The sequence below is a fragment of the Pleurodeles waltl genome, chromosome 3_1, assembly GCF_031143425.1.
Source record: "Pleurodeles waltl isolate 20211129_DDA chromosome 3_1, aPleWal1.hap1.20221129, whole genome shotgun sequence".
Lineage (NCBI taxonomy): Eukaryota > Metazoa > Chordata > Amphibia > Caudata > Salamandridae > Pleurodeles > Pleurodeles waltl.
The window spans coordinates 1,783,069,137-1,783,097,110 of NC_090440.1; the positions used below are offsets into that span (position 1 = coordinate 1,783,069,137).

At 44.9% G+C, this 27,974-nt stretch overlaps 1 protein-coding gene across 4 annotated transcripts in view; it reads left to right on the forward strand.

Moving 5' to 3' along the window:
* The window catches only part of RFTN2 (raftlin family member 2), a 478,219-nt gene that overhangs the window by 165,494 nt on the left and 284,751 nt on the right, over positions 1-27,974 (forward strand). Inside the window, exon 1 of one of the 4 annotated variants that reach the window (XM_069225822.1) lies at positions 18,546-19,084. The exons of 2 other annotated variants lie outside the window; for them this stretch is intronic. In XM_069225822.1, coding sequence (XP_069081923.1) covers positions 18,946-19,084 — 139 coding nt within the window. In that variant the 5' untranslated portion in view covers positions 18,546-18,945. Of the gene's footprint in view, positions 1-18,545; positions 19,085-19,641; positions 19,835-27,974 lie in introns of those variants that run through there. One more of the 4 variants, XM_069225821.1, reaches the window with a different exon arrangement.

Below are 27,974 nucleotides of genomic sequence, written 5' to 3' on the forward strand. Positions count from 1 at the left end.
AGTACAGAATTCAATTGGACTGGTGAATGTAAAATTGCCTTTGACTTTGTGAAAGACAGTATCGGTAAAATGCCCACTTTAGGCCATTTTGATGTGTTTGCTAAAACCATATTGTACACAGATGCGAGTATTGATGGTTTGGGGTCTGTTTTGACTCAGAAGGTGAAGGGGAAGAGAAAGTAATTGCTTTAGCTTCCCGTTCTCTTAAGGGTGTGGAGCAGAATTATTCAGTCATTGAGAGGGAGGCACTTGCATGCATTTGGGCAGTCAAGCATTTCATGTTTTATCTATGGGGCTTGCCCTTTGTGATAAGGATGGACAACAGGCCTCTTATTTAAATCTTTTCTTCTAGGAAGAATGAAGATTTGACACCTAGAATAAAAAGGTGGGTTGAGGGTCTGATGGAGTACAATTTCCAAGTAGAATACATACCTGGTACAAGAAATAGTGTAGCAGATTTCTTGTCACGTGCTCCTGTTGATGGTGAAGATGAAGGGGTGGATACTGTTGGAGTGATCAGTTGGGTGAGAGAAGTAGCCATATCTGAAGATGAATGGAGGTGTGCAAAAGAGGAAGATCTTTACAGAAAGGTACTTGCAGAGTTTATTGTAAGGGGTAGCCAGATTTTAAGGAGATTCCTGATGCATTGAAGGGGTTCTGGAATGTGAGAGATAAACTTTGTTGTGATAAAGGGGAGTTATTCAGAGGATATAAGACCATCCCACCTTTGTGTGCGAGGGATAAAATCATCAATTTAGCACATGAGGGCCACATGGGTAGGAATTTGACTAAATCTAGGTTGAGAGAAGTGTATTGGTGGCCAGGTTTAGATCGGGATGTTGGAGCTGTGGCGAAGGAGTGTGTATCCTGTGCACACAGCGATAAGTGCAAGTCTGTGGTTAAGGCTCCTCTTTCTCCCATGGATGTACCAGAAAAACCTTGGATGAAGCTGGGACTTGATTTCATGGGCCCGTTCCATTTATTACCTGCCAATGAACGTTATGTGAATCTACTGGTGGATTATACCTCAAAGTGGGTAGTAACGAAATGTGTAGGTACGTTGGACACTAAGGTGTGATTGAGTTTTTAAAAGAGGAGTTCTCTCGTGAGGGTATATCTAGTCAGTTAGTGTAAAGAAATGGCTCCCTGTTGCAGTTACCCCCCACTTTTTGCCTGATACTGATGCTGACTTGACTGAGAAGAGTGCTGGGACCCTGCTAACCAGGCCCCAGCACCAGTGTTCCTTCACCTAAAATGTACCATTGTATCCACAATTGGCACACCCTGGCATTCAGATAAGTCCCTTGTAACTGGTACTTCTAGTACCAAGGGCCCTGATGCCAAGGAAGGTCTCTAAGGGCTGCAGCATGTCTTATGCCACCCTAGAGACCCCTCACTCAGCACAGACACACTGCTTACAAGCCTGTGTGTGCTAGTGAGAACAAAATGAGTAAGTCGACATGGCACTCCCCTCAGGGTGCCATGCCAGCCTCTCACTGCCTATGCAGTATAGGTAAGACACCCCTCTAGCAGGCCTTACAGCCCTAAGGCAGGGTGCACTATACCATAGGTGAGGGTACCAGTGCATGAGCATGGTACCCCTACAGTGTCTAAACAAAACCTTAGACATTGTAAGTGCAGGGTAGCCATAAGAGTATATGGTCTGGGAGTCTGTCAAACACGAACTCCACAGCACCATAATGGCTACACTGAAAACTGGGAAGTTTGGTATCAAACTTCTCAGCACAATAAATGCACACTGATGCCAGTGTACATTTTATTGTAAAATACACCACAGAGGGCACCTTAGAGGTGCCCCCTGAAACTTAACCGACTATCTATGTAGGCTGACTAGTTTTAGCAGCCTGCCACAAACCGAGACATGTTGCTGGCCCCATGGGGAGAGTGCCTTTGTCACTCTGAGGCCAGTAACAAAGCCTGCACTGGGTGGAGATGCTAACACCTCCCCCAGGCAGGAATTGTCACACCTGGCGGTGAGCCTCAAAGGCTCACCTCCTTTGTGCCAACCCAGCAGGACACTCCAGCTAGTGGAGTTGCCCGCCCCCTCCGGCCAGGCCCCACTTTTGGCGGCAAGGCCGGAGAAAATAATGAGAAAAACAAGGAGGAGTCACTGGCCAGTCAGGACAGCCCCTAAGGTGTCCTGAGCTGAAGTGACTCTAACTTTTAGAAATCCTCCATCTTGCAGATGGAGGATTCCCCCAATAGGGTTAGGATTGTGACCCCCTCCCCTTGGGAGGAGGCACAAAGAGGGTGTACCCACCCTCAGGGCTAGTAGCCATTGGCTACTAACCCCCCAGACCTAAACACGCCCTTAAATTTAGTATTTAAGGGCTACCCTGAACCCTAGAAAATTAGATTCCTGCAACTACAAGAAGAAGGACTGCCTAGCTGAAAACCCCTGCAGAGGAAGACCAGAAGACGACAACTGCCTTGGCTCCAGAAACTCACCGGCCTGTCTCCTGCCTTCCAAAGATCCTGCTCCAGCGACGCCTTCCAAAGGGACCAGCGACCTCGACATCCTCTGAGGACTGCCCCTGCTTCGAAAAGACAAGAAACTCCCGAGGACAGCGGACCTGCTCCAAGAAAGGCTGCAACTTTGTTTCCAGCAGCCTTGAAAGAACCCTGCAAGCTCCCCGCAAGAAGCGTGAGACTTGCAACACTGCACCCGGCGACCCCGACTCGGCTGGTGGAGATCCGACACCTCAGGAGGGACCCCAGGACTACTCTGATACTGTGAGTACCAAAACCTGTCCCCCCTGAGCCCCCACAGCGCCGCCTGCAGAGGGAATCCCGAGGCTTCCCCTGACCGCGACTCTTTGAACCTAAAGTCCCGACGCCTGGGAGAGACCCTGCACCCGCAGCCCCCAGGACCTGAAGGACCGGACTTTCACTGGAGAAGTGACCCCCAGGAGTCCCTCTCCCTTGTCCAAGTGGAGGTTTCCCCGAGGAATCCCCCCCTTGCCTGCCTGCAGCGCTGAAGAGATCCCGAGATCTCTCATAGACTAACATTGCGAACCCGACGCTTGTTTCTACACTGCACCCGGCCGCCCCCGCGCCGCTGAGGGTGAAATTTCTGTGTGGGCTTGTGTCCCCCCCGGTGCCCTACAAAACCCCCCTGGTCTGCCCTCCGAAGACGCGGGTACTTACCTGCAAGCAGACCGGAACCGGGGCACCCCCTTCTCTCCATTCTAGCCTATGTGTTTTGGGCACCACTTTGAACTCTGCACCTGACCGGCCCTGAGCTGCTGGTGTGGTGACTTTGGGGTTGCTCTGAACCCCCAACGGTGGGCTACCTTGGACCAAGAACTAAGCCCTGTAAGTGCCTTACTTACCTGGTGAACCTAACAAATACTTACCTCCCCTAGGAACTGTGAAAATTGCACTAAGTGTCCACTTTTAAAACAGCTATTTGTGAATAACTTGAAAAGTATACATGCAATTTTGATGATTTGAAGTTCCTAAAGTACTTACCTGCAATACCTTTCGAATGAGATATTACATGTAGAATTTGAACCTGTGGTTCTTAAAATAAACTAAGAAAAGATATTTTTCTATAACAAAACCTATTGGCTGGATTTGTCTCTGAGTGTGTGTACCTCATTTATTGTCTATGTGTATGTACAACAAATGCTTAACACTACTCCTTGGATAAGCCTACTGCTCGACCACACTACCACAAAATAGAGCATTAGTATTATCTATTTTTACCACTATTTTACCTCTAAGGGGAACCCTTGGACTCTGTGCATGCTATTCCTTACTTTGAAATAGCACATACAGAGCCAACTTCCTACATTGGTGGATCAGCGGTGGGGTACAAGACTTTGCATTTGCTGGACTACTCAGCCAATACCTGATCACACGACAAATTCCAAAATTGTCATTAGAAATTGATTTTTGCAATTTGAAAAGTTTTCTAAATTCTTAAAAGACCTGCTAGGGCCTTGTGTTAGATCCTGTTTAGCATTTCTTTTAGAGTATAAAAGTTTGTAAAAGTTTGAATTAGATTCTAGAACCAGTTGTAGATTCTTAAAAAGTATTCCAACTTTTAGAAGCAAAATGTCTAGCACAGATGTGACTGTGGTGGAACTCGACACCACACCTTACCTCCATCTTAAGATGAGGTAGCTAAGGTCACTCTGTAAAATAAAGAAAATAACAATGGGCCCCAAACCTACCAAAATACAGCTCCAGGAGCTTTTGGCAGAGTTTGAAAAGGCCAACCCCTCTGAGGGTGGCAACTCAGAGGAAGAGGATAGTGACTGGGAGGAAAATTCCCCCCTACCAGTCCTATCTAGGGAGAACAGGGTCCCTCAAACCCTGACTCCAAAAATAATAGTCAGAGATGCTGGTTCCCTCACAGGAGAGACCAACACCTCTGAAATCACTGAGGATAACTCCAGTGAAGATGACCCCCTGTTAGCCAGGATGGTCAAAAGATTGGCTTTGGAAAAACAGCTCCTAGCCATAGAAAGGGAAAGAAAAGAGATGGGCCTAGGTCCCATCGATGGTGGCAGCAACTTAAATAGGGTCAGAGATTCTCCTGACATCCTAAAAATCCCCAAAGGGATTGTAACAAAATATGAAGATGGTGATGACATCACCAAATGGTTCACAGCTTTTGAGAGGGCTTGTGTAACCAGAAAAGTAAACAGATCTCACTGGGGTGCTCTCCTTTGGGAAATGTTCACTGGAAAGTGTAGGGATAGACTCCTCACACTCTCTGGAAAAGATGCAGAATCTTATGACCTCATGAAGGGTACCCTGATTGAGGGCTTTGGATTCTCCACTGAGGAGTATAGAATTAGATTCAGGGGGGCTCAAAAATCCTCGAGCCAGACCTGGGTTGATTTTGTAGACTACTCAGTAAAAACACTAGATGGTTGGTTAACTGGAAATGAAGTGTGTGACTATGTTGGGCTTTATAATTTGTTTATGAAAGAACACATTTTAAGTAACTGCTTCAATGAAAAGTTGCATCAGTATCTGGTAGACCTAGGTCCAATTTCTCCCCAAGAATTGGGAAAGAAGGCAGACCACTGGGTCAAGACTAGGGTAACCAAAACTTCCACTGGGGGTGACCAAAAGAAAGGGGTTACAAAAACTCCCCAGGAGAAAGTGGGTGACACTAGAAACAAAGAAAAAGAGTCCTCTGTAGGCCCCCAAAAACCAGAACAGGTGGGTGGGCCCCAAGACACAACCCAAAACAAAGGTGGGTACCAGGGTAAGAACTGGGATGCCACTAAGGCATGGTGCCACAACTGTAAACAGTCTGGGCACCACACCAAGGACACTTCTTGTCCCAAAAACAAACCCCAGAACAAGATTCCAGGGGTAACCAGTGTAGCCATGGGAGATGACTCCTCAGATGAGGAGGTCTTCATAGCCTTCAACTGGAAACAGGGCCCAACAGGTGAGTTGGAGATTCCAGAGGGAAGTAGACACTTCCACCACCTACTGGTGAATGGAATCCCAACCACTGCCCTGAGAGACACTTGTGCCAGTCACACTATTGTGCATGACAGGCTGGTGCTCTCAAACCAGTACATCCCAGGTGAGACTGCCAGGGTAAGAGTTAGCCTAGACAGGGTCACTAAGAGGCCTGTGGCTTTAGTGCCCATAGAAGTGGGTGGCACTCTTAGCTGGAGAAGGGTAGTAGTCAGTACAGACCTCCCCCTTGATTGTCTCCTTGGAAATGACTACCCAGAGGTTAGTCAGAGCCCAAGAGAGAAACTGGTCCAGTGCCAGTCCTCTCCCAAGGATTCTGGAAGTCCTGCCTCTGCATTAAATACAAGCAGGCCCCAGAAGAAGAAGAAAAGAAAACAGAGTAGGAAGGGTGGACAACCTTTAGCCAAGGTTACAGCAAGCCAAGGAGATTTTGCTCCAGTAGGGGAGAACTCCAAAAATGGCCCTGATAAAGTCCAACCTGACCCACAAGAAGTCCTGGCTAGTCAGGCAACTGTTAAACCTGAGTGGGTGGCTCCTCAGCTAACAGAAGAAAGAGTGGAAGAAGGGTGTTTACTACAAGATGTGGTAACCCCCCACTCTAATACAGCAGACAGGCAACCTGAACCCAAAGAAGCCTGTAACTTAGCCCCTTCCCTTTTAGGTGAAGAGCTAAAGGTGTGGTTCTGGGCACTGACAGCTGTCAGTGGCCTCTGCTGGGTGTTAGCCTTTATGGCGGCACTATCCTTAGCATGGTGGTCTGACCCCATGCCAAATAGCAAGTTAGGCCCCCTGACCCTATTGGTCATGGTGGGGTTACTCCAGCTCTGGGTAACCTCTCTGGGTAAGCTAGGGGTAACCCTGGCCAAGATAAGGTTAGCAGAGGTGGATACCTCTAAGACCAAAATAGAAAGAATGGGTGGAGACATTGAAGAGGCAGACAAGAGGCAATTCAGACTAGGTCCTATCACTGTGGAAGTAGGTCAGTTCCTCAAAGGGAATGACCTGAACAGAAGGATGTAAGGCAGAGTAGGCCCTGCAACTAACCAGCCTATTTCTCCTACTCTTCCTCGCCTGACAGACTAGGAAGACTCTCCCAGCTTGGGCTGAGTCTCCTGGCCTGTGGGCTGGGGGGGGCTTGTGTAAAGAAATGGCTCCCTGTTGCAGTTACCCCCCACTTTTTGCCTGATACTGATGCTGACTTGACTGAGAAGAGTGCTGGGACCCTGCTAACCAGGCCCCAGCACCAGTGTTCCTTCACCTAAAATGTACCATTGTATCCACAATTGGCACACCCTGGCATTCAGATAAGTCCCTTGTAACTGGTACTTCTAGTACCAAGGGCCCTGATGCCAAGGAAGGTCTCTAAGGGCTGCAGCATGTCTTATGCCACCCTAGAGACCCCTCACTCAGCACAGACACACTGCTTACAAGCCTGTGTGTGCTAGTGAGAACAAAATGAGTAAGTGGACATGGCACTCCCCTCAGGGTGCCATGCCAGCCTCTCACTGCCTATGCAGTATAGGTAAGACACCCCTCTAGCAGGCCTTACAGCCCTAAGGCAGGGTGCACTATACCATAGGTGAGGGTACCAGTGCATGAGCATGGTACCCCTACAGTGTCTAAACAAAACCTTAGACATTGTAAGTGCAGGGTAGCCATAAGAGTATATGGTCTGGGAGTCTGTCAAACACGAACTCCACAGCACCATAATGGCTACACTGAAAACTGGGAAGTTTGGTATCAAACTTCTCAGCACAATAAATGCACACTGATGCCAGTGTACATTTTATTGTAAAATACACCACAGAGGGCACCTTAGAGGTGCCCCCTGAAACTTAACCGACTATCTATGTAGGCTGACTAGTTTTAGCAGCCTGCCACAAACCGAGACATGTTGCTGGCCCCATGGGGAGAGTGCCTTTGTCACTCTGAGGCCAGTAACAAAGCCTGCACTGGGTGGAGATGCTAACACCTCCCCCAGGCAGGAATTGTCACACCTGGCGGTGAGCCTCAAAGGCTCACCTCCTTTGTGCCAACCCAGCAGGACACTCCAGCTAGTGGAGTTGCCCGCCCCCTCCGGCCAGGCCCCACTTTTGGCGGCAAGGCCGGAGAAAATAATGAGAAAAACAAGGAGGAGTCACTGGCCAGTCAGGACAGCCCCTAAGGTGTCCTGAGCTGAAGTGACTCTAACTTTTAGAAATCCTCCATCTTGCAGATGGAGGATTCCCCCAATAGGGTTAGGATTGTGACCCCCTCCCCTTGGGAGGAGGCACAAAGAGGGTGTACCCACCCTCAGGGCTAGTAGCCATTGGCTACTAACCCCCCAGACCTAAACACGCCCTTAAATTTAGTATTTAAGGGCTACCCTGAACCCTAGAAAATTAGATTCCTGCAACTACAAGAAGAAGGACTGCCTAGCTGAAAACCCCTGCAGAGGAAGACCAGAAGACGACAACTGCCTTGGCTCCAGAAACTCACCGGCCTGTCTCCTGCCTTCCAAAGATCCTGCTCCAGCGACGCCTTCCAAAGGGACCAGCGACCTCGACATCCTCTGAGGACTGCCCCTGCTTCGAAAAGACAAGAAACTCCCGAGGACAGCGGACCTGCTCCAAGAAAGGCTGCAACTTTGTTTCCAGCAGCCTTGAAAGAACCCTGCAAGCTCCCCGCAAGAAGCGTGAGACTTGCAACACTGCACCCGGCGACCCCGACTCGGCTGGTGGAGATCCGACACCTCAGGAGGGACCCCAGGACTACTCTGATACTGTGAGTACCAAAACCTGTCCCCCCTGAGCCCCCACAGCGCCGCCTGCAGAGGGAATCCCGAGGCTTCCCCTGACCGCGACTCTTTGAACCTAAAGTCCCGACGCCTGGGAGAGACCCTGCACCCGCAGCCCCCAGGACCTGAAGGACCGGACTTTCACTGGAGAAGTGACCCCCAGGAGTCCCTCTCCCTTGTCCAAGTGGAGGTTTCCCCGAGGAATCCCCCCCTTGCCTGCCTGCAGCGCTGAAGAGATCCCGAGATCTCTCATAGACTAACATTGCGAACCCGACGCTTGTTTCTACACTGCACCCGGCCGCCCCCGCGCCGCTGAGGGTGAAATTTCTGTGTGGGCTTGTGTCCCCCCCGGTGCCCTACAAAACCCCCCTGGTCTGCCCTCCGAAGACGCGGGTACTTACCTGCAAGCAGACCGGAACCGGGGCACCCCCTTCTCTCCATTCTAGCCTATGTGTTTTGGGCACCACTTTGAACTCTGCACCTGACCGGCCCTGAGCTGCTGGTGTGGTGACTTTGGGGTTGCTCTGAACCCCCAACGGTGGGCTACCTTGGACCAAGAACTAAGCCCTGTAAGTGCCTTACTTACCTGGTGAACCTAACAAATACTTACCTCCCCTAGGAACTGTGAAAATTGCACTAAGTGTCCACTTTTAAAACAGCTATTTGTGAATAACTTGAAAAGTATACATGCAATTTTGATGATTTGAAGTTCCTAAAGTACTTACCTGCAATACCTTTCGAATGAGATATTACATGTAGAATTTGAACCTGTGGTTCTTAAAATAAACTAAGAAAAGATATTTTTCTATAACAAAACCTATTGGCTGGATTTGTCTCTGAGTGTGTGTACCTCATTTATTGTCTATGTGTATGTACAACAAATGCTTAACACTACTCCTTGGATAAGCCTACTGCTCGACCACACTACCACAAAATAGAGCATTAGTATTATCTATTTTTACCACTATTTTACCTCTAAGGGGAACCCTTGGACTCTGTGCATGCTATTCCTTACTTTGAAATAGCACATACAGAGCCAACTTCCTACAGTTAGTGACTGATAATGGGGTGCAATTGATTTCTCAGGAAATGCAAGATTTTCTGAAGTCATTGGCTGTGGTGCATCTGAGGACGGCTCTGTATTTACCTCAGGCTAATGGTCTTGCTGAGAGGATGAACAGGATGGTGAAATATTGTGTTCAAGAAGCTGTTCGAACTAGGACACCATTGTCTGACCTGCTGAGAGAGATGTGGTGGGTGCATTGCAATGCTCCCAATGCTGTCACTTTTATTTATCCTTTTGTGTGTTTGAGAGGCAGAATGGGTTGCACTAAAATGAATCCAGCATGGATGAGTGGAATGCTGTTGCAGTCAGAGCAACTAAGTGAGAAGTTGAACAAGGGGCATGGACTTAGGAGATCTTATCAACAGAAATACCAAACATAATGACTCTGAGGTTAAAAGGACTGTGGGTGAAATGGTGTTGGTGAAAAAACCTGGGTTTGGAAGGAAAGGGAGATCAGGATTCATGGGTCCTTTCTGTATCAAAGATGTAAGGCGGAATGTCATGATATTGGACAATAATGATGTGTGGAGCGTGTCCAGGATTGTGAAATGGAGAAACCCATCTGGATCTCTTCGTCTGGACTCATCTGGATCTTGTTTGCGTGTTGGATTCAACAGTTTATCAACTCCTAATGAATCTAATTCAGCTATGCATCGGTCCAACTTGTCTGGGGTCCGACTGAGTTGGAAAGGAACCCTAGAGCTCACTGCAGGCCACGATGGTTAAAGATTTATGTGGCTTAAGATGTTCAAATCTTATTGTATTTTGTCATTATTCAAATTAATAATTATCTTTTATTTTATTCTAAGTCCTCATATTATATTTGTGTGAGTAAGGGGGATGTGTTGTGTTTTACCACTTTGCAGATGTTTACAGAGTCCTGTCTGATTCTTGGAGAACACTATCAACCACAGTGTTCTCTTGGAATGTGGTAAGGTTGACTGCGGTGGGGATGCTTTGTCAGTGGGGAGATCTGGGAGAACCTGTGAGCTGCTTTGGTCGGTAGTACCGAGTGAACTGCTATAATTAATTAAACTACGTTTGACTGGGTTGAGTCTCTGAACAGATACCTTAACACACTGCTCATAGCTGGCGCTGCAGCCCAGTCTCAATGGGATATTTTGTATAATTTCATATAACCACTGGTTATTGGCCTGATTCCGTATTTATAACCTGTGCACGACTGAGGAGTTACATGGTTGTGTTTTTATTGCTCTCGTAATGGGTAATTGGGTCAACTCTGAACTTTCCCTGGGAGTCTGATGGCTTCAGAAGACAACATTACTGCCAACAACTCTTGTACCACAGATACTCCAGTTGGTTTTATTACCCCCCCCCCCAACTTCTCTTAAGCGTTATTGAGTTACCAGATTGTGCCCACAATCCTTGGCTAATGAGTTGGATTTTAGATTTTCTGGTTGTTTAGGTAGACTACAAAACAAACCACTGGACAATGCTTGATGTATTATCAGTGTCTTTTTCTGCCCAACCTATATTTGCATCCAACATAGCCTTCCCCGCTTGTAGTTGTTTTTGTATGATTGCACTTCCATGAAAAGAGTTGTTTTAAAATTCAATACATTTTATAAAAATGCCACAAGTGCCAATAATCCTTGGCAGATTAATGTTGCAGTTTTACCAGTAACTTCATGTATGATGGGTAATGCCTCTGCATCTGTGATCCTTGAATGATAGATAATAGTTACTTCTTTACCAATAAATATTTTTCTGTGCATCACAAGTTTGTCTCTGCACCTATAACGCTTGTATTGCATCTCATAAAACATAAGCTGACTTTTGACCCTTGCCTAATGGACTGTGGGGGTCATTCTGACCCTGGCGGCCGGTGACCGCCAGGGTCACCGACCACGGGAGCACCGCCAACAGGCTGGCGGTGCTCCCAAGGGCATTCTGACCGCGGCGGTTCAGCCGCGGTCAGAAAGGGTAAACCGGCGGTCTCCCGCCGGTTTACCGCTGCCCGATTGAATCCTCCATGGCGGCGGAGCGCGCTCCGCCGCCATGGGGATTCAGACACCCCCTACCGCCATCCTGTTCATGGCGGGAAACCCGCCATGAACAGGATGGCGGTAGGGGGTGCCGCGGGGCCCCTGGGGGCCCCTGCAGTGCCCATGCCAACGGCATGGGCACTGCAGGGGCCCCCGTAAGAGGGCCCCACAAAGTATTTCAGTGTCTGAAATACGCGACGGGTGCAACTGCACCCGTCGCACCCCTGCAACTACGCCGGCTCAATTCTGAGCCGGCGTCCACGTTGCAGGGGCATTTCCGCTGGGCCGGCGGGCGCTCTTTTGGAGAGCGCCCGCCGGCCCAGCGGAAATGTTTGAATGGCCGCCGCGGTCTTTTGACCGCGGTGCGGTCATTGGTCGGCGGGACCTTGGCGGACGGCCTCCGCCGTCCGCCAAGGTCTGAATCAGGCCCTGTGTGTTAGCTTCTCTATCTACAATCCACATGTATGGGTGACAAGTGGCTCTGGGCCTATAAACAGGGCTAGTCATAGCATGTGATTCTGTGAATGAAGCGTTCCAGGCATGATTGTGGATTTGCCATTCTTCTCCCAGGAGCTACTCTGTGGTGGATAATTTTGTTTGGAACTCAAGTGGCCCAAAGGTTACTTCAAAACAGGGGCGGCTACTCCGCAATGGCAGAGGAGCGTCGCCCCTCTGGCTAAGAGTCAGGAGATGAAAAATTAAATGATAGTTCCACTATCGTTTTATTTTTCATCTGATGGTTCAGCCAGCAGTACAGGGTGAGTCTGTGTCACACAGGAGGTGGGAGGCATACAGAGTTCACCTAAGTTTGCAGGTGTGTTTGGCCGGCTGTCTCAGGCCGGCCAAACACATATACGCACTTAAGTTTCTCCACACGGCTGTGATTAACAGCTGGTGGTAGAAACTGCACAGAGCCCAGGGCTGTGTCTGAGCGGCAGCCTGAGCTGCTCAGATTTGCTGGGGAGCCTGTGCTGGAGTCCCATTGAATGCTGCGACACCAGAAAAGGAGCTACTAGCGAGGCAGCAGGAGGTGGCGTCAGGAACGGAAAGGTACGTGTTTTTTTATTTTATTTTATTTCATTCTTTTCCCTGTCCCCGTCGTCTCTCCCCATTGAAATTTGCAGGCACATGTGGTGCTGCGCAGTGGCAGGTCTTTTGCAGCTGTTGCCTGGTCACGTTTTGGTTTCTGATTGCTGTATTAAACAGTTAGGCTGGTAGTAGTGAGTTTAAGAATTTGTCCAGACGGGTTTTAATTTAATGCAATGGTAAAATTATCTCACAGAACTCACTGCATTTGCAGCATAATTTATGATTTCCTGGTGATATACCCTGCCAGGTAATCCCTGGCGGAAAGCATACAGGTGACCGGAATAACCATTCCTGTCACCTGTATGTGACACGCCAAACCCCCCCTCTTGCCACCACACCTACCCACCCCCCAAACTCCTAGATCCACCCCCACCTCTGAACCCCAAAAAGCGACCTCCCAACCCTCCAACCCCAAAACCCCTTGTAGGCCCCCCAAACTCGAACCTCACCATCCCCCACCCCTACATACAGGTCCCCTCAAACCCTCACATCCACATGCACCCATTCACCTACATGCACACACACACATACATGCACTCAGACACACATCCCCCCACACATACACTCACGCACACCCCCCATGCACTCACACACACACACACACACACACACACCCTTCTCTCTCGGACAGCATTTACCTCTTGTGTCGCTCTGCTCCGGGAGTGAACGGGCTTCCTGGATGCTGCTCCGCTGCCATCGCCGCCTCTCCATACACCGTCACACCTATAACTGCTTCATTATAGGTGTGACGGTGTATGGTCTGACATGACGGAGCAGCATCCACCCCTGCCACTGACCGCCAGCATTATTACAATCATTGCCTTGTGTATAATCCCATTGTCTTACTTTACTGTGGATACTTGTGAACCAGTCCTCCATTGTCGCCACAGCACACCCAACACTTGGCATATCTTTAGGCTTGGAATAAGGCATTAATGTCATACTTGCCGCTTGTAGGAAGTTATCTATATAGTGTAGCAATGTAAGGGCACACTATGCAGATAGTTCAGGGTGACCCTTATTGGTTTACAGAGGTTACAATAATACCCAAAGCTCTCTTTCGTGGTAGTGTGGGCGAGCAGTTAGGTTTATCAGAGAATAGTGTCAAGCATTCATTGCACACACACAGTCAGTAAGCGAGACACACTCAAAAAAGAAATCAGACACCAGTTTATTAAAATAATACATATTTTTATGTTAGTTTAAACACCAAGATCATCGTAATCGGATAAGTACTTTTTGAGTTATCAATCTTCAAGTCACAATAGGTGAGCTTCAAGCCGTAATATCCTAAGGGCAATAAACACATACTGCATAGGGTCACTTAGCAATGACTTACAGGACTGTTCTCCTGGACATAAGATGAGTATGGGGCAAGGTCCAAGGCAGCACCAACAGGTCATGTCAGGAGGCACTGGGGCGTTCAGGTGCAGAGGTTCGCTTTGGCGTCCGGTATTCTGTTCACTTCAGTGGGAAGTGGTCCTGTGGCAAAGAGGCTGCAAGTAGGGGCTGGGGGGCCAGTCAGGCTGAACCCAAAAGGGGCCTCAGGTCTTGAGGGTCTTTTGCACGCAGCGACACTGCTGGTTCACTCAAACTCGGGGTGGGGGTGTTCTGTGCAGTGGTGCTTCATCTGGCAGGGTCATGCTGCTGAAAACTCTTATGGTTTTCGGTCCCTGCAGAAAGGGGCTGCAGGCGGCGACTGGGAGACGAGTCTGGCTAATCCCAAAGGGGCTCAGGTCCCAGTGTGCTTTGAGGCATCGAGTTGCAGTGGTCAGAGACTCACTCTGGGTATTGTGACCAGGTCAAGAGGGGAAACATGGCAGTAGGACCACTCGTGATGTTGGTCTTGTGGATCCTGATGTCTCTCAATGGTAGGTCTGCCTTGGTGCTGTTCGAGGCCAGATTGGGGTGACTTACATATATTATATGTAGTGATTTTGGCATGACACACAGTAAGTGTGCTATGTCGTGTTTTCACTCAAGGCTTGCACCCTGTCATGCAGTCTGCTATGGCAGACTGTGTGAATTTTGTGTATGGGCCCTTTGGGAGCATATGGTATGCTGCAGCTCTTAGGGACACTCTTTACTACCCATGCTCTAGGGTCAAGGGGTACCATTTTCTAGGGACTTACAGTGGTGGAATGCCCTGCGCCAACTGTTAAACAATCAGACACACCTTGTTTTAGGGGAAAGAGCAGCATGCCTCAGTGCACTGTCAGAGTCAAAAACCAGCATCCAGTAGTTCTAAATGGGACAAAATGTGGGGGAACATCTGCAAAGAAGGTCTAGGTTCCTTCACCACCTGAAAATAAGCCCATGGCCATTAAAAGGTAAGATATTTAAACAAATAAATACCAGTCCAAATTATTTTACAATGTTGTCAATTCTTTTTCAAATTTACCATAAAACCTGTACATTGTTGCTTCTTGAACAGTTCTGATGGGGGGGATGTCTCCATAACTTTTCCTGAAGTCTAGTTATCTGTGCATAGAAAAATTAAGACAAAAACAACATAATATGATTGAACACAAACTTGAACCACACAGGCTTGCGCTGTAGATTTTGGATATATAAAAACAAACTAGTTAAGAAGAAACCTAGTGGCTTCATTCTAGCCTCTAATTGTGCCTATCTTACTCAAGTAATTGTTTTGCATCATTAAAATGGAGTGTGTTTTTTTTACTTTCGTTTCTAAGAGGTAATTTAATTGAACCTTATTCACACTAGACAAAGAATCCCAAAAAACTGTGCGTCCATATTACATCATCGGAACCAATTTTATACTTACATCCAGCCTCCATTTTTAATTGAAAAATAAACATCTAACTGCTCCTTTAGGAGCCTAAGTTTATAAATATTTATCCATGCATGTACATATGGGACTTTATCTAGCACAATTTATCTCCTGATTATTTTCCGTACGTGTATCATGTTAAAACCTCTGTGTATGTATACCTTTTACGTGTGATTACGTATATACATATTCACATATTTTTCTCCCACTTCAGAGAAAAAAATAACTAATTTCCCCCAAACCACCACTCTGACTCATTCTATTCCTCTTCCAAAATATCCCCTTCCTCCACTCTCTGACTCATCCCAAACCTTTTTTACTACTGTGAACTCCTAAATAACCCTTTCAAAACTCTTCTACTCTCTATCATGTTAATCCAACTGACAGACTCTCTGACTCACCCTAAACCAAATTTACTACCATGAACTCCCAGATAATCCTTTCTAAACTCTTTCCTGCTCTATCCATCCTTTATCCTAGTCATCAAACAGGGGTGTGGAATTCCTATAGCCCAACGCCCAAGACATATTGTTTGGGGGCAAGGACAACAGGTTGTTATGTTTACTTTGTCCATTGGACAAGTAGGCCCAAACCCCTGCAGCACAAACCCCTTGGCTGACAGTTTACAGGGAAGGGAACTGTCTTCCGTTGAGGTAATATTTATATCCATATGTTCAGGGGCAGCTCCTTCGCTAGGGGGAAGGAGAGTCGCCCCATTACCTGAGCCAGAAGCAGAAAAATAAAACAATTGTTTTCTATTGTTTTGTTTTTCTACTTCTGGCACAGCAGTGCAGGGAGGGGTGGGGTTGGGCCTCGGAGGTGGGGGAGAGTGCACCTAGGTGCACATGTGTGTTTGGCCAGCAAACACACATGCACACTTAGGTTTCTCAACTGGAGAAACAGCACAGACCCCAGGCTTGTGTCAGAGCAGCAGTGACTGACGCTCAGACCAATCCTGACACTGCTTACATGCTAAGTGTAGCATGTAAGCAGCGTCAAGATTGCTAGGGAGCCTGTGCTGGTGTCCCAGCAAATGCTGGGACACCACAACGACAAAAAAGGGTGACAAGCAAGGCTGTGGTGTCCCTGAGGGTAAGTTTGATTTATTTTCTCCTCTCTGTATCTGACTCTCCCCTTGCAAACTGCAGCAGCTGCTGCTGTATATGTTAATGCTGTTCAAACTTGTATTTATGGTTTATTAATGCAAACCCTTTATTATTAGGGTGAGCACTCTAAATGAATGTTGTAAGGTCACACTGCACCACTGACAGTGGTTCCAGTAAAAATAAGTGTACACACGTTTGAAAAGTTTTACAATATGAGGCTACATATAATAATCCCAGAATGCTCTCTGATTAGATGCAAATATTTGCAGAAGCTTGTAAGCAAGATTAAAGATTGTTTGCTTTCAAAATAAACTGTTCAGAAAAAAATATAAGTAAGAAAAAAAACATTTTGTTAAATAACTGTGAAATTTTAGGCACTATTTCTTTGAAGCATCATTTAGTAAAATGTGTTAATGCATGCTAGTATTTTAAAAAAATAGTCAGAATGGAAAATCAGTGTAACCATTTTCAACAAGATTGTGGGAAACCTGAAAATAAACAAGCACTAGCAAAGGCAACCAATCCGATACTGTTTGTCAGTCTTTTGGTTTTGTCAATGCGTGTCTTGTTTTGACATGCCTTTTGTGACACTTTATTGTTGTGGGAGTTGCCAGGCCCTCAACATCATAGCAAACATTGGCAAAAAGCAAAACACTTTTTTTGTTCTCAAAATGCACATTGCCACAATAGTTCCTGCCACTGAACAAAACTATTTAGTGTGCCATTATGCTCTTTGTGACATATCAGATTGTTAATACTCGCAGTAAAACGAGCCAATAGATAGCGAGAGAAATAGATTTTTTTTATAAAAACAAAATATCTTGGTTGACGCCTGACCTAATCAGTGGCCCAATTTTTAAACAAAGTCACAAAAGTGCACCCATGGTATATGTCTTTGCATTACTGCTTTCATGAACTCACAAGAATTTACAGAAGTATACCAGGATATCGTACTCCTAGAAAATATTTGTGAACTATATTTTAGCATGAGCAAATATGCATGTGTTTATTTGCTCTTGCGAAAAATCTATTAATCGTTTACAAGTTTACTTTCCCTCCACCCACTTTTTTCCCAACCCTGGAAGAACTTTGACTTCTGCCCTTGTCAGGTGTAAACTTCCAACTTTTCTCAATGTGGGAGAAGATTAGAGAAGAGCTGGTGAAATATCCTTAAAACATGCAAGTTAGTAGGTTTGCACAGACTCAAAGGCATTCTAGCCCTGGAACCATTACTTACTGCTTCCTCTAGCCCCAGTAAGTAGATTTGCGGAAAGGTGGCAAAAAAAAGGAAATTGCTATAGAAGGGCTTGAAATTGCTAGTATTCAAGCCTGACTATAGTATTAGCCCTGGCACAATCAGAGAGACTATTTTTCGTAGCTCTTACATAATGAGATTGCTGCCATAATTTTTCGCGGCACTCACTACATGGCACCAAAAGGACAAGTCGTTTTTTTACAGGACAAGTAAATTTAACAAACAGCCTGTCCCATGAACAAGTAGATATTTTATTAAATTCCACACCCCTGATCAAAGTAACAGACTCTCGTCTACCATTTCCACCACTCTGAATAACAATGTATAATCATTCTACTAGAGATTCAACGCAGTGTCAGGGGTAGCAAGCACTAAGTAAACAGAATTACAGGCCATAACATACCACATTATACATTGACCCTCCATACCATAGTATGCAGTGACCATGCTTCCCATACTGTACAATGCACAGTACCTGCACTGGTGTACAGCAGCACTACAAAACATTGACAAAGCCAATAGATCTCACATAGGCAAGACAAGTTGGTTTTTGGCAATGCTTGGTAATATTCCAGCACATGATTAACTATTATAATTCGGCAGTCGTTTTGAATGAATGTGTCTAAGTAAATGTTATTTATCCAGAAAGGCTGCATTTTGAACTCATGCCCTGCTTTTTCCATTACAATATCGTTAATTTTGCAGGAGCGAAACATTTTCCTGGAGAAGTACAAAGTATTAAACTTACTACACTGTCTTGAAAGGGTTCCTTGATTTAGCAAAAAAAACGCGTAGTTTCCGTATCCCTTGCCGCCTTCGCCCATCCCCACCCCTTTTCCTTGTTCAGTCTTAGAAGTTCGACTCGTTACAAAAACTGAGAATATCGTTGATCACCTACTGGCTACGGATAAGTTGTAATATGCCTGTTTATTAACAGTTTGCCATCACTTCCTCAACGTTTTGCCAGAGGGGGCGGTGGAGGTGGGTCTGCAAAGCCCCATTGGTGTCCAAGGCTAAAGGAGCCTGCCAGGGGGCTGGCTGTAAATTGACGTGGCATGAACAGACACCCCCTGTAGCCCTCTCCCCGCGCATAGCGCCGCTTTGCATGCTGCTGCAAGATCAAGACCTCCCTGGCATTGTCTGGACTTGTGGAATCTGCAGCTAACTTTTACAAATGGCCTTAGGAAGTTTACCCCGATGTGGTTAACAGCCTCTGAAATTTGAACTCGGCATCCTTTATTATATTTTAGGCCAATTTACAGAAATCACGACTTCTCTGCATTTGGAGAAGATTTCTTCCCGTGAGCTCAGTTTTTTTGGCAACAAACCCGTCTTGCTTCCCCGCCCATCCCCCGTAAGCATTCACCCCCTTGAAGCCTGCAGAATGGGGTGCGGGCTGAGGAAACTGGACGACCCGGACGACAGCAGCCCTGGAAAAATCTTTGCTACACTGAAGAGACCCCAAGTGGAAACAAAGACGGATTGTGCGTACGAGTATGTGCTGCTGGACTTTACTCTAGAAGGTAATGTTCCAGGTTTATGGCTTGAAATGATTTTGCACAGTGAATGCAGATCCACGTTTTTTATTTCAGCACTGCGATTTTGCAGCCGTTTCTAGTTTATGAAAGCACAACAGATTGTAATTAACTCTTATATTCATTGGTACAATTAGACATTCTTAACCCGAAGGAAGCTTCCTAAAATAGTAACTTGAAGTACGTTTTTAAAGCGGACATTAGGCAATTATGGAGTTACAGAGGACTGCAGACTGTTGGACTTTCCTTTGATTAGCATCCTGTCTCAATCCCGGTCAAACTTCTGTCTCAGAGCAGAAAACAGAAACAAACAAGCCCAGATGGCTGCCCTCTGAGAACAGGGAAGGCTCTGTCTCGCATCTCTAAAGAGCCTCGCAGTTAGATGTACCCGTTTCTTAAGTGCGATTTTCTCGGTGAATTTAGCCTTTTTTGCAAGAGCAACCCAGGAACAAAATTGTGTTCTTGTGTCTCAAGTATGCAGATTTGTTTCACAAGCTCTTCTTGAAAATTAATACTTCTGTGGATAAGGTAAAACAGTAGTTAGTAATTGTTTTTAAAAAATGTCAGTTGAATATTTTTATTTCCAACATGAACTGTTACCTAACCGGGATCAGATATTACATTCTAGGGACAAATTAGTTGGTTTATTAAATTATTTTGCTACACTGAAGAGACCCCAAGTGGAAAAAAAGACGGATTGTGCGTACGAGTATGTGCTGCTGGACTTTACTCTAGAAGGTAATGTTCCAGGTTTATGGCTTGAAATGATATTGGAATAATTTCAAGGTTACTTCTTTATTTCAAACTTATCCCTTTAGTTTTTTTTTTAATTCTAAATACTAATGCTGCAAGGTAAGGCCTCACAGGCTCTCTTTTAAACCTGGAAGCTAAATGCAGGGGCGGTACAGAGTAGCGATAATTGGCCTTTTATTTACATTGATCAATCATTTAACTGTTGATTTGAAATCACTGCCTTGTGACCGTTAGACCAGTGGTCTCCAAACATTTTAATGTCGTGCCCCCCCAAGTTGAAAAATAAAAATCATTGCCCCCCCCCTTCAGAATTTTTCACAAATATTTTATAAAGATGGCAATGTTTAAATATGTCTAGACTTATTTAAACATTGCAGTTAAGTACTGTTACCTTTTAAAAAATTCAATAACATGTTTCTGCTTAAAACAAAGCACTGTTATCTGTGTAATGCTTCTTTTGGCCAGAGCCTGGCACACTCCCCCTCCCCCCCCACCCCTGGGATCACCTGAGGCCTCCGTAGGGGGGGCCGCCCCTCAGTTTGAAGACCCCTGCGTTAGACCTATATGCCCATGATATACCCTTTCTTCAGCTAGTATTTCCATGCATCGTGCTTATTTTAAAATTGTTTGCACCTTTACATTATTAAAAGTCTGCATTGATGAAATTAAATTATGGAAATAGTTCTTGTTTCAGGTGTTCACTGTGTGCATGTTTTTAACTATAACATGGTGTTTTTCGAATATTGTTAGGCTGATTTTCCCATTGATTTTTATAAAGGTTAAAAAAGGTAAATGTTATTATCTAAATGGAGGGCGTTTTCTAGCCCTGCATTAAGCCTTTATCTCATCCCACAACTTACTGTTGTTAACCATGTTTTTGGGTGAAACAAAAATACAGTTGTCATTTTCCAGCTTTCCTAATCTTGTGTTTTTTGCATCTTCTAAGGTCTGCTAGGTAGTGATAGCTGCACTTTGACTGACAAAAGAAAATAAATAAAAAGACAGGATAATATGATGCTCATTCTCTCTTCCTTGCCACTCTGGTTACTTGTGGGGTATTCTCATCATGAAGTCAGAAAAACTTACTGGTTCCTACTGTCTAAAAAATCTTTTCACACCTGCCAGCCTCATTCCTTGTGTAAAATTACCCTTCCTCCTTCCAAATTTCCTGTTTCTTTTCCTGTCTTTGTGACATGATGCTAACTTGCAAGGGCTTTGACCTTTAGCAGTCTTGCTGTTTGAGACATTGTCATGACAATTTTCTGTGTGCAATCAAGAGGCGAGGGCACCAAGCTGAATGTCAGGACATCGTGAAGCTGGAGTGGGGGATTTCACCCTGACTACTGTAAGCTCCCTTGGGCAGATGAAGAAACCGTGAAAGTAGAAAAAACGGGCATGGCGGACGTGTTCACTTGTGAGTTCCTCCCTTTCGGCTTTTTGCCTTGTGCCAGGAAACAGTTGTGTGGCGCAGGTGATCTTTGCAGCACAGATGGGAATGAGAACAGTGAAGCCTAGGTAAAGGAAGAGGGAGATAGTCTCTCCCGGCTTGTCCAAGCAACGGAAAAAGAGCAAGGCATTTTAGGAATCAAGCAACAGGGATCTGAAGTGGTGTCTAATGATACATTGAGACTGAATAGCAAGAGGCACTGAAACAATGTGACACTGATTATAGTTTATCTTAAAGATCTAGAGGTTGAACACCAACCACATCAAGATGGAGAGACTTTAGGTTATCATTGTGTCAGGGAATCCGAGAGATTTGATCACTGGATCTCAGGGATGCTTATCTTCACACCTCAGTCCGTCTGTTTTATCATTTATGCTTGAGGATTGTAACCCAAAACAAACAATATCAGTACATCATTCTACTATTTTGAATGGAAATTACATTAAATTTTCCCAGGATCCTGACACTAGTAGTAGCATCATTGAACCATCGATTTGCTCCTATCTCGACCTGTATATTCTCCATGTGCATGCAAGTTGAAACAGGAAGTGGTCTGCAGGACAATTCATTTGGCCCTATTCTTTACCCAGAAATATCACATCTGGTCCCAACATAAAGTCAATCCTCACCAGGCCCACAAACAACCAAGCAACAGTGTTTTTTGAAAACCAAGTATGGAGACTCACGGTCACGCTACTCCACCCCCCACCATATCACCATATCAAGAATCAGCATGGCAATGTTGAAGGATACTGGTTACAGGATAGTAACACTTGTTGTTCCCTTGGTCAAGCTGCACTTGTTTTCACTAGTATTCCATCAGCAGAAGATTTGTACCTTTTATCTGGGGAGCTTAAAGTATTGACTCCAGTTCAAGCCAACATCCAGGATGCTCTTTAGTGGTGGCTAAAGAAAATGTGAGAGAAGGGAGAAGGGTGCTTTTGTACTGTAAGGTTGATAGCCGAGATGACTGCAGATTTCAGCAAGTTAGAAGTGGAGTTAGAGTTGGCAGATTTTTTCACAGCTCTCTAGGAATTTATTTTCTTCAGGTGATAGATACATCAAGCACTGGTGCTAATACAAACAACCACAACAGTCACTATAGCTTCAATCAGTCTTCAGGAGACCTCTATTGTTCTTTGGGTTCATTAGCTTACTGATGGTCTTGTGAGATGAGCACCGGGTGTCACAGACAGTCCACATAAGGGGCATAGATAATATACTAGCTAACAGGCTGATTAGGATCTATCCACCTTTCCAACATCTAACCTTATGTTAAAGAACTTTTTTAGGAAATATGTGGGCAGTTCATGGTGCCAGCAATAGACCTCTTTGTCTCAGCATAGATCACAAAACTCTTGATGTACTGCCCCAGGTTCCCAGACCCTCTCTCTCTTGGGGATTTTATGCTTTGTCTCATATTTAGCCTTCAGGGTTACTCTGTGTGTTCCACCTTAACCACTCTTTTCTAGCATTCTCGTAAAATTCAGGCAAGAGTAATAATTATGGTCCCGTTTTGGCATAGGAACTTTCTCTTTAGCTTGAAGTGGCAGTCACTGCAGTGCATAGGCTTCCACCATCCCCATCCTGATTATTTAAGCATGCTGAGTGCAGTTCTACTGGGAAGTAACTCAGTGTGGTTGTGAAGTTGACCAGAATTAGTCAGCAAAGGTGAATTTCCCAATCAGCCAGCTCTAAGTAGTCCAGTAGTCATGAAACTTGTCCATCTTACGCAGTCATAAATATTGTTGTAGTTTTTTGGGGGCAAGGGTCGGGGTTCTCTGTTGAGTTAATGACAGTGTTCCCTTCATTCTCTAGGTCCTACAGAATGAATTTACATTAGTCTTAGCAGCTAAGAGAACTGTTTCTCACCACCAATCAGAACCACTTCCTGAATGTTTTCACAGATATCCTTAATTTCTTTTATGTTCCCTTTCCCTACTTTGATGCTTTGACGAAGTACCACCTTTTTTGGTCTAGCTGTACAGCACTGCTGTCTCCAGACAATTATGTGTACCTCACTAGAGAGTTGTTAAATTCCCCCCACAATGATGGAAGCCAGAACCCCATATTTTAATCTGACAGAAGTTGTGTGCTCTCACAGAAAATTACTTGCCCTCCATGCAGCTGTGATGATTTTGTTTATTTATCTAGGTGCCTGAGCTTGAGCTTTCAAGCACACACATGACATTCTAAAACTAAGGGGGTCATTCTGACCCTGGCGGTCTAAGACCGCCAGGGCCACGAATGACGGAAGCACCGCCAACAGGCTGGCGGTGCTTCCTAGCCCACGGTCAGAAAACCGGGGCCGGCGGTTTCCCGCCGATTTTGCCCCGTCTGGGCTAATCCGCCATGGCAGCGCTGCAAGCAGCGCTGCCATGGGGATTCTGACCCCCTTCCCGCCAGCCTGTTTCTGGCAGTTGTCACCGCCAGGAAGAGGCTGGCGGGAACGGGTGTCTTGGGGCCCCTGGGGGCCCCTGCACTGCCCATGCCACTTGCATGGGCAGTGCAGGGGCCCCCCTAACAGGGCCCGGGCCGGCTTTTCATTTCGGAGCCGGCTTCTGTGTTGCAGCCCTCCTTCCCGCTGGGCCGGCGGGCGCTAACATAGTTAGCGCCCGCCGGCCCAGCGGGAAGGTCAGAATGCCGGCAGCGGTCTTCTGACAGTCGGAATGACCACCTAAGTGTCTTAGATAACTTGATAATTTATGGTGTTTTTTATGGCAGCAGCAAAGATGGGAGGAGGGCAGTCATTCACCTACATGGATTTTTAGGTCTGGCTTGACAGTGCAGCTGTCACCTGACCATTTAACATGCACCAGTTTATTCAACAGTTTTTTGCTTCCACACAAATACATATCCATTCTCTTATTCTATTTTTCTTGTAATGCTTCACATTACCATACACCATTCCTTTAAAGCCAGACCTAATGGTATTATACCAATGCTTGTTGAACATTTTCTACATGTGACATTCGCACATGCTAGTCGGACTTATATAACCAGAGCATTTATACTCATAAAAGTTTATACTCCTATTGTCACTGTGTTGCTTTTTCTCCACCTCCTTTTCCTCTGTTTGTCATCTTCCATTTTTATTTTCTTCACGCTTTACTTCTACATTTTTACTCCTCCCAGGAGAACCATCCATCCACTTTAAATACATAGCTGTATGTTTCACACCATTGACTGTCTGAATTGCTTTGTCAAGGAAAGGATTTTCTGCAATCATTTTTCTTTAATTCTATTTTTATTGTAATAGTACACCTAACTCTTTGTTCACTGATAAGAGATTCTTTTAGTGCTCCAGACTCACAAGTGACAGGTAGTCATCTAAATGCAGCAATATCACCTGGACTATTTTCATCACTCATGTGCGCTCTTGCGAAAAACCTATTCTTCTCTAAAACTATGTTCATTTTAGGTGTAAGATGTTTTTTCTAGCATGGCCAGTGACATTTACTACACATTGGACAATTGTCCATCCGATTTGAGTATTTCTGGTAAATCCTTATAGATCTACGACACACAATGCCTAAGGTATAAAGTAACGTCCATATCACTCTCCTCCAAGGCCTAACATATATGTGAAAAGCATATTTTCCATTGTCTTCACTGTACAGGTGGTCCCCAGGTGTAGCCAGGATTATCAGATGAGTCGAGGTGCTTTTTTATCACCATTGTTCTATACAATAGCAGACAAAACGACACACTGAAACAAATCAAAATAACTCAAAATATTATATTATAATGAACTAAAATAACAACCAAATTGGAAATTCCGTAACTTCCATTTTAGACTGTTTACTGGTGTTTAAGTTATGTCACAAATCCGCTGCCCTTTGTGAGACAACTTATACAGCAATTCTATAATGTTTTTCTTTTTGGGACAGCAGCAACAAAACCGCACTGGTCATCCAAAGCTTGTTTCCAAGGCCACTGCTTAACCTGCAGTTCTTGATTTCTTATACCGGTACAGCTTTTCTGATCTGATGACAGCTCGCGCATGTGGAGAAGGTTTCCAGTTTCTCTCCCACGCTCGTCATCTTTTAAGGTTGCACAGAAGCACAGCCCAGGTTGTTGCTCCTCATGGGTGCTTGTACTTTACCTATGCATGTTCCAGTTCTTCAGAGATCCTTGCTTGTGGTGTGCTGCTCACATTACCATTTTTGCACATCTAGCCGTGCTGTATCTAAGTGCAGGGACAATTGATTATAGCCTTTCTTGTGCATCAATTAGGACACAGAGCTCTCCAGTTTTGAGACAGGGCTATTGCGCAGCTCTCACTCAAAGGTGTGATGGTTCCACAATGCATGTGCAGAATACTGTTCATGTTGTGAAAGCCAATTTAAAGTTTAAAAAGATTACTGTACTGTATTCCAAAATGTTTTCTTCAATGTGCATATACGTCTGGCTTTATGCAAACTGTAGAGCCCAACATGATTGGATTAATCTAAGAACCCTCCAGATGACTCTAAGAGAAAATAATCCTTTTGCTTTAAAGAACTCTCACCCAATGTGGGTACCCCTCCACGAGATCCAAACTATTATCAATACCGAATAATGGATCCTGCGCTAGAGGACGATGGATTGAAGCTACATAGGTTTGAGGGGATGTCACCTATGGGAATTGCGAGGTCCAACAAATCAATAACAAATCAATAGCATTCAATATTATAAAGCTTCAGTCAATAACCACACCAGTTTAGTAACAAAATTCATAGATTTATTTTCCTATATTAACAATGCTAAGGTCACGAAGATAACTCTCACAGATGATAAGTATATAAGATCAATAGTGGCTCATTAAAACAGCGTATATATCTGAACTTGATTAATACAGTTAAATTATCTCCAGAAGAATCACACTTATTAATAATATTAAAACTGTTAATAATGGCAGAGTATACATTAGTTCAGCATCAAATGATTTCAAACCAGATTATAAGTGATAGATGATTAATTCCTTGACTAACCACAGATTAGCATTACATGTTGGGCTTCATGTGAAAAGAACTTATAAACACAAATTTAAGAAAACTCTTAACTTGATTATGTCATATAAAAAAACTAATAAAGTGCAGCAATATAATCATTAGTTGCAGTTGGTACCTGAAAAGCAAGAGGGACACAATTCACATCTAATAACATACATTACCACATAGGTAGTAACAGCAAATGATCAGCTTCCACTTGAGGACACCATCAACTATCTCATCAGAAGTTTGGGCCTAACGATAGCTAATCTCAAAACTGGTCTGTTCTCGAAGAACAACGACTCCTACTCTCCGACTCTCCAACACTCCGCTATGCTCCAATTTTCTCTTATTCTCTCAATCCACACACCTAATTAGTCTACACAGATTACTATACTAAATCTAATCAACTCCTGATTGTTCAGTCTATGGGGTGTTTCCATTTCAGCCAATCGACAACTAATTTGATGACCTAAACTTGACAAACCTACGCTAACTATAACATTTTCTTTCAGTAGATACACTCTCCTTCCGTCTTGTCTGTAACTCCATTGTCTCATCCGCCTCTCGCATATCTTGTTCTCAGGAAGAAACTTTCTCCGCTACCTTCACTTCCATCCTCAAGGAAAAACCAGATATTAGTAACATTCTCAAACAATAGGACATTTCAACGTATGCAACGTTTGGTTAATATGGGACCTTGTAAGACATGACACTGCAACCCACTAGGGGTAGCTGTGGATACGTCTACACAAGTTTGAAAACATTTATTACAGATGCTTTGAATCATGGACAATAACTACAGCATCTTAATATAATTTGGCTCAGCAAAGAACAGAAAAACAGACATTTTAAAAGTTTTCTCGCTTTACACGTTAGTTCATCGCCTATTATTAATATGAAAAACCATTAATAAACATATTAGAAAATTCACGCTCTCACAGTGGCATGCTTCATCATAGAGTTCCTTCCGGTTCTGTTGCTGAACAGGGCATGCTTCAACCTGTGAGATGCACTGGATCACTTTGCTGGAAAACTAATAGAGTAATGAGTGAAAGAAGGCTTACTGTTAAAATAACTGCATGGTAGCCCTAACACTTTTAATCTGGGCACAAGCTGCTATGATTAAAAACAGGAAAAGCTAGGAAGTCCTAAAGCTCTAGTTTTGCCTACTTTCTCTTAAGGTCAACGTGCTTCTGCCACTTATTTTCTCAAATGCTGATAGCTTTTGTCATGACCAGTTATGCTACTGCAATCCACATCTATTCCATAATGCTGATGTATCTGGTGAAATTACCATACATACCTAAACCCCCTACTTGGTGTCCGTAAATGGCTATCTGAAAAGAGGGGGAACAAACAGCATTTTTCAAGGATTATGCACAGATGTTGAAAGACTATGCACTCAACTCGTTGTTCATGTGATTAGCAGTATCATACAGGACAAAACCAAGGCCCATATTTATACTTTTTTAGCACCGCATTTGCATCGTTTTTTTATGCAAAATCAGCGCTAACTTACAAAATACAATTGTATTTTGTAAGTTTGCGCTGCTTTTGCGTAAAAAAATGACGCAAATGCGGCGCTAAAAAGTATAAATATGGGCCCAAGTGTCATGCAGTCTGGACACCACACTCGAACACGCGTAGTGGGTACATACATATTAAGACCCATAATAGTACTCCATAGGTACACGGAGGAGAG